Source organism: Parus major, chromosome 3 (genome assembly GCF_001522545.3).
Source record: "Parus major isolate Abel chromosome 3, Parus_major1.1, whole genome shotgun sequence".
Classification (NCBI taxonomy): Eukaryota; Metazoa; Chordata; class Aves; order Passeriformes; family Paridae; genus Parus; species Parus major.
The window spans coordinates 52,582,286-52,593,668 of NC_031770.1; the positions used below are offsets into that span (position 1 = coordinate 52,582,286).

Below are 11,383 nucleotides of genomic sequence, written 5' to 3' on the forward strand. Positions count from 1 at the left end.
AGAAAAGAAAAGAAAAGAAAAGAAAAGAAAAGAAAAGAAAAGAAAAGAGAAAAGAAAAGAAAAGAAAAGAAAAGAAAAGAAAAGAAAAGAAAAGAAAAGAAAAGAAAAGAGAGAAGAAAGAAGAAAAATCCCAAATCACTTTCAAAGTTATAGTATCAAAATAATGCATTTATAAACAAATGCAACTCCCCTTCTTTTTCAGGAAACACTACAGTGCCTTTTCAATCAAATGCATCCCCATGCTATTCCACAACACCATATATTTTATCTACAATAAACAACGAGATCTTGAACAGACATACCCTTCCCCAAACACACAACACACAAACAGAAAAAGAAGTGAATGCTGAAATAGTGAAACAGAAGTCGAAAGCAACCAAAGGCAAAACAAGTATCAAGCAAACTAAAGAAACAAAGGGCAAGTTAGGAAAGTTCTGAACAAATAGTTTCAAACAACATAGGTAACAATTACTGGCCGAGCATTATTCCTGTGAAATACTTGAAACTCAGGTGTCTTCTTTAGAACACGCTGTCCCAAAATGTTTTTCTTTTATTGTTTCTTTATCTGTATCTTAAGCCATCTACTTGGCCAGTCAGATAAAATTCCAAAAATAGACCACCTTTGTCAGGATTTAGAATTGCTGAATCAGTCCATATTTAAAAATTGTAAACTAGAGGATTAAGAACAGACTGGCAGGCTTTGACATCACACCATCTAATTTTTTCACTGAACACTCTGGATAGGTAAGTATTTGGTGTTTTCATTTATTTTATTTTGTTTCACAAAGTCACGTTTTCTTGCCCCTGCAGTCAGCTCTGTGTCAGCAAACCAGTGCACTTGCATAGTGCTCCCAAACAATCAATTTGCCTTGAAAAACAAATTTCTCATTGCTGGTTCATTTGCAAAATCAAAAGTTAAAGGGTAAAGCTTCTAGTTTTCTTAGCAATAATTGCTTCACTGAATCTTATTTCATTCTTTTGTTTCATTAATTGCTTTTACCTTAAAAAGTTTCTAGATGCAGCAACAGTCAAATCGCCCAAAGAAACTCCTGATACATCTTCAGTGATATCAGGCAACACAGAAAGCAGTCTTTTTATCTTAAAACATCTCTGTGGGACTTTTAAAGAAAATTAAATAAATACAAAGATAAAATAATTCACATAGACCATTGTTCACAAGTAGTAATTAATTTTATTCCTTCGAGAATGGTGCATGTAAATTCCAATCCTGTAAAGAGGACCTGTGGTGCCTCCCTGCAGACTACTCCTGAGGGCAGCAAGACTCATTAGTAAATTGGTATTTACTAATGAAGGTTTGTGCCTTGAAGGGGAAGAGACATGAATAGAAAAAAAATGTTTGTCTACTAGGATCTTCCCATTTTTGTAAGCAGTATAGATGACTCGTTCTCTTACACTGGGAAAACTATTATGCCAATCTCTAAATAACATAAACAGCTTGCCCTACTGTCCTGTGATGGAATCCTAGAAAAAGTCAAAAATCTGAATGACTATTCCATGGCCAGGATTTTACTTCTATTATTCTTCAAAGGGGGTTATACTGAGCTGTCAAACACAGTTGTTGGACAATGCTCTATAATTTTCTTGTGTGGATGTATGGGTCATACAAGTCATCTTTACCTTATAATCACACAATAATGGGGAAGTACATTTTGGGTTGGATTCTGGTCTCTTATGTATCTTGATGTAACCATCTAGTGAGGCTGGAAGTTGACCCTCTGTCAGCATGCCACACAAGGGTCTCATCTCTTACCAATCTCTAAGTCTGATTTACTGGTCTGGAGTAATTTCGGCCCTGCAGACATGCAATTTCAAAATTGTTGCTCTGGGAAACACATTCTTAAAAGTCTTCTCTCCCCTTTCATTTCATCAAATCAGTTTTTGTACTTGCTGCTCTTTTTATATGAGGATGTAAAATGTTTCTGAGAGATAAGAGGGCTCCAAGGTAACATAGGATCACACACATCAGGCTGCAAAAAGCAGATGCACAGAAATTGTCTGACGCAACAATCAGGCAAGCTCCAAAATCTGTTTGTAATTTCTGAGAGGACACTAAAAAGACACATCAAGGAAAGCCTGAATCTATGGAAGGTTTAGACTGAAAGCTTCATCGATAGATATCTGTGTCTGACACCTTTAGACCTTCATGCATCTTCATGAAAACACTGTTTTACTTGTGGATGCATCACAGGAAACTTTTGCAACTGAGATGAACCTGTGTGCAGATTTACTGATATTCCGGTAGCCCATGGCACATGTTACTGTGGTGTCTGGAACTGAGTGCAAAATTGCTTATGTAATAATTCTTTTTTTTTTTTCCCTCTGCCAACCCCCATCTTCTCATAGTTTCTTAGGATGCTGCAGAAACATGTACTCTTACTGTTTAAAGCTAAAATTTGCCACTCCATTTATGCCAGACTTTAAACATCAATTATTAGATTCTGTTTGAGATCTATTTTGAGGATATCACCATTCTTTTTTCAAAATTATCAGGTTTTTGGTTTCATTCCTTTGCAACTCCAGCAGAGCAGATTCTGACTTCAGATGGACACTGTGGCTGCAGGCTGGCTTGGGGCTTTCTCTGCCCAAAGCTGCTGCAGCCAAACTCCGTGGCAGCTTCATGCTGCTCTTGGAGCAGACCTAGAAGGATGAGTGGAGGAATGCCTGCTCCAACAGGTCTCCTATGGAGCATCTTGAAGAGGCAAAGCTTCTGCAGGCAGTATCTGGGCACAGCTCCATGAGCTCCGTGCAGCACCTGCCAGAAGCACTGTGGCAGTGCTGGAACCCGCTGAGCCCAGCCAAAGGAGGAGCATGGTTAGGTTGAGCAGAGGAAAATGCTACAGAGGAAAATGCTTCTGCTGCTACACTATTCCTTGTGCCTCAGCTTATTCCAAGCTAGTTTGCCTGTTCCTCCACCTGGCACTGAACCCTGCCATTGCCAAACCCTACTAAACTACAGTGACCCCCTTACAAAGAGCCCGTGTCATTGTATCACATATAACATATGTACATATCACATATACCACCTCTCTTATCACATAACCCACCTTATCTTGTACCTCAAGAAAAAGCAAACCATGCCTTCTAATTTTTAAGCCACTCCCAACCAAAGTATGGTTGCAAATAAAGAATGAAAGCAGAGGACAGATTTCTGCAGGTCCTGAAGAACTCACCTAGACTCTTTGTAGTCTGCACAGTTCTCCATAGCAAACTCATTGCATTTAGCTGCCAAAAAAATAGTTTTGCCTGCATTATTCAGTTTTTGCATATTATCCAGCAAAACCAGGTCTTCCTATAAGCATTTTTAATTTCTTGTAGCAAAATATACCTGCTAGCAAACAACTACTTACAAAGATGCTCTTTAAATATAAATAACTGTGTATAACTCACTGATACGTAGTAATAAAATAATCCCTAAATCACTCATTACATTATGCAAGAAAAATAATTTGTTTTTTGGACTTTAACAGGAAATCTGCATTAAATTATTTTAAAAAAACACTCAAAACTCCCTAAAGAATAGTCAAACCCAAACTAAAACAAAACAAAAAACCAACCCAACAGAAACTAAATAAGCTCCCTAGACTGTTAAAATTATTGCACAACTGAAAAAAATATGCTTTGGAAAAAACATCCTTTACTAGTGGAAATTACTGCTTGTATAAAAGAACTAAATATTTCTGAACACTTTGCTACATTCATCCTAGAAGAACTTAAGTTACCTACAGAAAAAGTGGCTTTTACTAACAAAATAGAACATACAACATCTATCTTTTGGCTGAATGCAATAGCAGTCTTCACAATTTAAGTGATTAATTGGAGACATTCTTAAATTAGTTTCCTATATTGTAGCTCAATTGAAAATAAAATTACTCTCACTTGTTCTTTTTTTAATTTAGGACCCAGTTGCACACTCAGATTTCCACATGTTTACCATTCTTTTCATTAAAATTCAATATATTTGAGAGTATTTTCTCTCTCTAATATTGGGATTCTATACATATTAAAAATCCTTAATTAAATAGACTTGGCTAAATTATTTTCAAAAAAATAAAAGGCTATCTTATAGAATTTTCTGACAATTAAATGGAAAGGATGTTGGAAATAGCATTTGTTTTCCCGTTTTTTTGGTAATTATTCCTTGTTCTTTGCTGGGACAGAAACCAGAGCTCCTTCTATGACAAGTCTCTTTGTGAGTGCCATCAGAAGGATGCAATCATGACCTGGACCAGTGAAATCAAATTACTAACTCTGTTACTTGTTTTATCAGTTTCAGTTCTTGGTTCTCCATTAAAACAAACTATTGATAACTGGAAAATTCTGGCAATTAACAAAGTGAAGAGGAATACTGTTCTCTGGAAGGCTGAAGAAACTGCAAGCAGAAATCCTTATTTAGACTAGGTTTTCTTCAGAAAAGAACTTTCACATTGTTTCCATGTCCTAATAATCTTGGCTGGTGATGTTCTTCCAGCTGAGTATTTCTGACACATGACTAAGTGGCCCTTCCCTCAGCAAGCAAACAAGCCAGCCCTGGTATGTTCCTTGTCTTACAGTGTTCACTGTGTGCCTGTCAAACACTAATTAGGGTTCAGCTGGTTAGCACAGACCTTAGGGCAGGTGAAGCCTCTCATCAGTGAACTCTCCTCCCTATGTACTGGAATCAGTGGACTAAGAATTCAACCTATTGCTTTTACAGTTTATAATTCAATATAGACAAAGGGCTTAATAGTGTTTCCTCAATAAAAACCAACAAGTGAAACATGCCCATTGATTTTCAAGGGACCAGAACCAAAACTATTTCAGTTCCTCTGCTCCACACACATTATACATACAGGCACTCAAACTGCTGAATAAATCAAGTATGTGAAAAAGAACACAAATGGGCTCAGACAATTAATGGAAACAAAACAAATTAATTAAAGAAAACAACAATCTGACATGCCAAGGGTAATGTTGAGCCTGACCACTCCCACACACAAGCAGAAGCTGCTAAGCCCTGGGATAATACAGGTATGGACCATCTACTGCCTCACTCCTTCCTTCCTACTTCTCCTTCCTCTCTCAAATGACACCATCCCACAAGTGGTTTTTCCCGGACCTATCCTGTGGGGCATTATCCAGTGTAACTCATCACCTCCCTTGGCAACTCTCTGAAACTGTTCTACTGGCATTCCTTCTCTGTGCTGTACAGCTCTGGGAGCCTCAGCAGAGCACAAATCAGCAGCTCACTGCATATTGGTAATTTCTACTACAGCAGGGTCTTATGTGAAATGTTCCTCCAGAATAAATCAAATGCAATACACATCTGCCTTACTACTAGGACTCAAGAAAAACAAGGAGAGAAAATCACACGTATTTATCTTAAGTTATACTGAGTTTTTCAAGTAAAGAACCTAAACCATAGATGAAAGACAAAGCAGCTGTTGACATATCAACTACCAAATGTTTCCCAGTGGGCCTTTAACTTCAAAAGATCAATCTTCGAAAAAAATCTGCTGTGATGTTTTGTAATCTAATGTCCAAATAATTATATGAATAGTTTGGGGGTTTGTGTATTACTGGTCAAACTACTTCCATATAACAACATATTCTGTAGCAAAATGCTGACAAGAAGGAAAGAGAAAAAGCAAATAATCATGAGCACAACACATGGAAAAGAAAGAAACTCTTCTGTGCAAGCAACCTTCTGAAATGCTCAACAGATTTGCATGTGCACCAGAGAGAACTGCACAGTCTGTTACTGTTATTAAGCTTTCCTCTGTCACGCTCCATGTAGACGCTGGCTCCCTGCTCTTAGCTGGAGCAAGTAGCAAGGTGGGTGACAAAAGACATGAATCTGTCCAGTTTTTCCTTTCTCCTTCAACACATTTGTTCTCCAGCCAGCCATGATCCTGTTTATTGTAATGAATTTGCTTCCCTGAAATTTCTTTCTGTAATGACTTGCTACACTTACGTCTCCTTCCTAATTCAAGCACTGTTGTAGAACTTGATTGATACTGATTGCTAAGAGGACTGAATACACTGGGTCATCTCATTTGCTGGAAAAAAAACTTTGTTTACATAGTGTAAACACACTGAAATGAGCAAGCACAGGCATAGTCTCAGAGGTACATCTGATCACACTGCACCTCTCCCAGCTACAGGCCAAATCACAGAATACTGCTGAACGATGTGAACAAAAAAGCAACACTCATGATTATTTCCTCTCCAGTTTTCTGTCACCTACTGAAAGATGGTTATGCCAGTAACAAAAGAAGCAATGCTTGTAACTATTTGTTCCTCTGTCTTCTGTCACCTACTGAAAGATGTTTATCCCCCTTAACAGCATATGAAACAAACAGACATCAACTTCTTTGATACAGTAGGTTTTTAAACCCGGGTTCTAGTCAGGACAGTATTTTTGCAGTAGTCAGGAGAGGGCAAGGCTAGAACCCTGAGGTTATTCTGTACCACCTCCCAGCATTTTCTGGGGCCATGGGAAGGGGTTGCAAGTGGGTCACAGAGTGTGGCAGCACAGCCAGGTATTGGCAGAGGCTCCCCTGTGGTGAGCATATGCCTGCGAATCCTTTGCCTCTGGTGCACTCTGTTATCGTCACTGCTGCTGTTGCTGTTTCTTATTTCACTGTTGTTTGCAATAAATCCTTCTCTCTACCTGTGATCTTTACCTTTTGTGCCTCCAATTCTCCTCTCCATCCCACCGCAGGGAAGGGAAAAGGGGAAGGGGCTGTGAGCACGTGGTGTGTGGTTTGCAGTGTTTTGGTGGAAACACTAAACTGGACAATACCATTCCTAAACCATGACAAACACCCAGTGACAACCATTTTTTCTTTTCTGAATAATATGACACTGTTTGTAAATTAAAGGTTTGCCTGCATAAGCCTCCTTGGAGCCTGTGGTGCTCAGTTATTAGCAGATATCAGAGAACAAACACATGTCAAGTATTACAGCTTCTTTTCTTTTTTTTACTTTTCTGCTGCTATCACTTATGTTTTAATAGTAGAAGTACAAACTGGACCAGAAAAAAGTCATGTTCCCTGTTTTAAAAAGAATAGCATGAGATAAGGCAGTCTATCAAAAAGAGCAGTCTGTTTTAATCCCCCCATGAGCTTACATCAGCTACTGTAGCACACACAGCAGAACCACCACAACAAGCCAAAAGCCACACTTCTCCACGTAACACTGAATGGTTCTCAACCCTTCGCTCTTTCTGAGACCCAGCACAACGCTTGAAAAGAAAAAGAAACCGGAAAACAAACAAGCTAACAAACAAACAAACAAACAGAAAACAGCCCCCCACCCTCCACCCCGTGACTGGTTAGAGTTAATGCCCTTCTGGTGGGCACCAAGAGACTTTTCCAGTTTTACTGCCTCCTCAGCTCCCAGGCATCTCTGCACACCTAAAGCAGGCTGCCCTGACATTTTCCGGTTTGGACTTTATGAGAAGGTTAACATTTTCCTCTCTCCAGTCTCTGCTTTTTCATTTGAGGCGTTGAGTCACATTAGCCAGAGCAACAGCAAAGGCTTGCACTGCAGAAAATGGATACTGGAAGTCCAAAATGTAAGCATTGCCATCAATTCTTCCAAACTGCATCACCTGGAAAGCAGGGGAAGAGGAAAAAAAAGGGAAAAGAGAACAAGGTCAAAAAAAATGAACCACAGAAAAAGAAACAGAGAAGAGAATAAGAGCAAAATTTTTCTGCTCCTTTGTATGAACACCTCCCCTTCTCAGTTAATATGACTGGAGCTACAGACAGAACGGGGTATGATGCCAAAGAATACTGAGAGCGCTGTACTTTTTGTCTGTACAGAGTATTTGACTGAAATATTAGACTCCACAGAGTAAACTGATAAAACATGCTAGACTGCATACAGTATTGATTTATGTAGTTTGTCATCAATTACTTTGGCAGTTGTGGATACACCAGCATCATGCTTCCTGCAGGAAAATATCAGTCGCTCCCTTGGATATATCCTACCATCAACCCATCAGGAAAACAGATTTTGTTTTCAAAGAAAGGAGCTTTCAGGGAAGGGGAATAACCAATTTCCTCATGCTAGCACTTCATAGCTGATAAGGTGATAATTCTTTGCAGTTCTGTTTCCCTCTGCATAAATATCTTTACTAGCACATAATTACAGCAAGAATGAATTAGCAAAGAGGCAGTGAGAGCTATTTGAAATGAAAAAAAAAAAAAGCAAAACTAGTCAGGTTGTTCATTGCTCTTCCACGGGGAATATCTGAAGTTTGGCCTATTATTACTGTTTTTTCATTTGCTTCATCAGAAATCCAGATCTAATTGGCTCTACAGCAAAGATCCTTGAGCTAGAATGGGGACTGGCTGCGTAAGTCAAGGCAGGCTTTGTTACCCCAGCAAGAAAAACCCTTGGTTGGGCAGTTTTGCACAGCTGCCCATGAGGACATATCCATACCATTTAACTGAAGAAGGGGTACAAATAAACACTGCCTTTGAGCTGCTGTTTCATACAAACAAAACCAAAAGACTACCACTGGCCACGCATGTTGGGTACTTAAGACATCTAACTCCCAACTTAAATCAGAGGAAGCTGAGAGCCTTGATATCTTTAAAACCAAAAGTGACTTACAGCCGGACAAGGAAATAAACATGAGTCTCCTGAGCCTCAGTCCAGCATCCTACTAATTAGCACCACTTGCAAGCCTGGGTTTGGTGTAGTAACATACCACCCTGGCCAAAATTAAATGTTTTGATTTTCTGAACTAGCCATTGACCCTTCTATCCACAGGCAGTTCTGAAGTGGCCCAGAAGCACTTTGTTCTGGGATGGGTCAGTGTCTCCCTCCTCTAGCACCAACCACAGGGGCCTGGTAGCTGCTCACAAGTGGAAATTTTGCCATGAAGGGAAGCTAACTGCCTTAGCTACCTGCTGCCTGGCTAACCTTTGTGAGCAGGGCAAGAAGGGAGCAGCGCTCACTCAATTAGCCGGCTGTCATCCACAACCATCACTGATGGCAAGTGCAGCTACTGCTGCGGAGAGCTATTGTGTTTATAACAAAACCTTCAAGGGTGAAACAGACTAAAGGAGGCCCTTGTTGCCATGTCTGACTACAGTAAGACCAAACATATTTTGCATATTTACTTTACAGCTGAACTTCACCCTATGTGCTGAACTTAGACCTTCAACAGCTGTTTTTATCAACCATGTGGCAAAGCTTTTCCTCATGGAACAGCTGACACAAGCAGGAGGCACTCTGCATTATGAGAGACAGCTTATTCCTGGCATGGCTTTCCCACATCCTGGCCCCCATTCCAGCAAGTATGTGCCACCTTTTCCTACCTGTCGTCCTTCCAGCTCAATCTGGAAGTTTTTTGCCGACTCCTGGGTCACACGCCCTCCAAAGTCCAGCTGGTATACTTGCGTTGCCTCGTTCCACAGTGGCTGCTTGTTTGCCATCACATACACAAAGCCTTGGCTTCCCAGTCGCCCATCCTCCTTCTCACTGGCCTTCCGGCACTTGAATTCATCCAGCTCACTGGCTGTCCTCAAACTCCTTTTAGTTTTCCAACCCTTTTTGCTGCCCTGGCTCTGGTTCATCAGTTCATCTCCGCTGATAAAAAGCTCTGGCTCACTCTCTGAACTGTCCTGAAACTCATTTGTCTTGTTTAGTTTCTTAGATTTCAGCTGATCTTTTTGGCTCTTGACCTTCTTCTTCTCTCTCCCCAGCCGAGGGCTGGCTATCAGTGAATTGAAGTCAGTCAGTGTCCTTGCCTCCTTTTTAATCTTGCCCTCAGTGATAGCCTGCACATTTCCTTCCTCGGCTCGACTGTCCAGGCGCTTCCGGCTCTTCTTGCCAAATTTGTCTGTCCTTTGAGGAACAGGGCTTTCTGTCAAGGAGAGCACCTCCTGGAAAGTGTCTGCCGTCTCCACCATGACCTCTGTGCCCACGTGGCCCTGCAGCTCTGCTGGTGGGGGAGACATCACCGGCTTCTCCACCACGAGGAGTGGCTTGGGGGGCAAGGTGCCCTGGGGGTTCTGTACAGGCGGGCAGGCGCTGTAGGAGCTCCACGGGTGCAAGGCGATCGGTGGCAGCTGTAAACTAGAGCAAGTGCTACTTCCCGGGTACATGGGTGGCAAAGGGCAATAGGAGAGGTTGGATGGATAACCTGGCTGAAGCACAACTGTGGGCTCCTGCTGTGCAAACTGTGTTGGGGCCAGAGCTTCTTTGGGGGAGCAGGGAGCCTGCATTCCCTGAAGGGGTGGGGCACTGTAGCTTCCTGGGTAAGGTACTCCAACCCCATAACTCGTCTGAAAAGTGGCAGTGGGACTGGTGGGAGACTTGGGGGAAACAAATGGCACTCGAGACATGTCCAGATGTTGAGCTTGACCAATGATGAGTGGAGGAGGTTTTAGAGGGTTGGGCACTGAGCTCTGAGATGTCCTTTCCTGAGGAACCCATATCTCTTCGCTCACCATAGGATCCCACTGGTACGGAGGGGGGCGTTTTACACTAAGGGTAGCCTCTGTCAAGGACACAGGTACGTGCCGTACCGATTTCTCCACTGGACAGTGCTGAGAAAGGGCCTCATCCTCCGTGAAAGCGGAGTTGATATAATCCGCTCGGTCACGGGAATTGTCAGGTGGGCTCAGCAAGCTGTAAGAGGACTGGGAGGCCAGAGGCGAAGTACTGACAGAGTGAGCAATGACAGAGCTGTGTTGGGAGCCACTCCCTGTGCTCAGATCTGGTCTCATGCCACCAACACTGGAAGTGCTGCTGGCAGCATTGGCGCTGGCGATGTTGGCTGCGCCACCAGCGCTTACACTGCTGCTGCTGCTGCCAGCGCCGCCACTGCTGCACTGGCTGCAGGTGTACAACGCTGTGGGCACTCTCTGCTGGTACTGTGCTGACACAATGTTGCTCTTGGCCTTAGGGGGAAGTTGTAAGGTGGCTCTCTGACCATCCATCAGCTGAGCCATTTTCAGGGCTGCCTCTCTGCTGTTCCTGCGCAGAGTAGCATGAATGATACTGCTGTCCAGCCTCTGCGCCATGTTCCTGCCCTGGGACAGCTGGCTGGCAATGTCAGGGTAGGGCGGCGGGTCCCCGCTTGGGATGGAGTATCGGGGGACCGTGAGCCGGTTCAAGGTGGCGCTGGCACAGGGCTGCTGCATCTTCTTCTCGGCAGCTGTGATGCGCAAGGTGGCGGAGCTGCCGGGCCCCGGCAGGGTGTAGGTGCTCTGGGCACAGAGCATCCTGGTGCGAGGCCGGCACACCTCCTCCACATTCCCGCTGCTGTCGAACGTCGTTATCCGCTCGTACCCCAGGGGCGTCTGGTAGTGCCCCGCCGGGTAGAGGGAGAACTCCCCCTTCTTGAGGCAGAGATCGAGGGGCG

The 11,383-nt window shown here is 42.8% G+C and overlaps 1 protein-coding gene across 1 annotated transcript in view; it reads right to left on the bottom strand.

The window, feature by feature from the left end:
• Nucleotides 1–1,169: 1,169 nt before the first annotated feature.
• Nucleotides 1,170–11,383, bottom strand: part of TULP4 (TUB like protein 4) — a 149,143-nt gene continuing 138,929 nt past the window's right edge. The window contains exons 15-16 of the mRNA XM_033512920.1: nt 9,333–11,378; nt 1,170–7,612 (exon numbers count right to left, since the gene is read on the bottom strand). Of these exons, the coding sequence (XP_033368811.1) occupies nt 7,496–7,612; nt 9,333–11,378 (2,163 nt within the window). The 3' untranslated portion in view covers nt 1,170–7,495. The remainder of the gene's footprint in view (nt 7,613–9,332; nt 11,379–11,383) is intronic.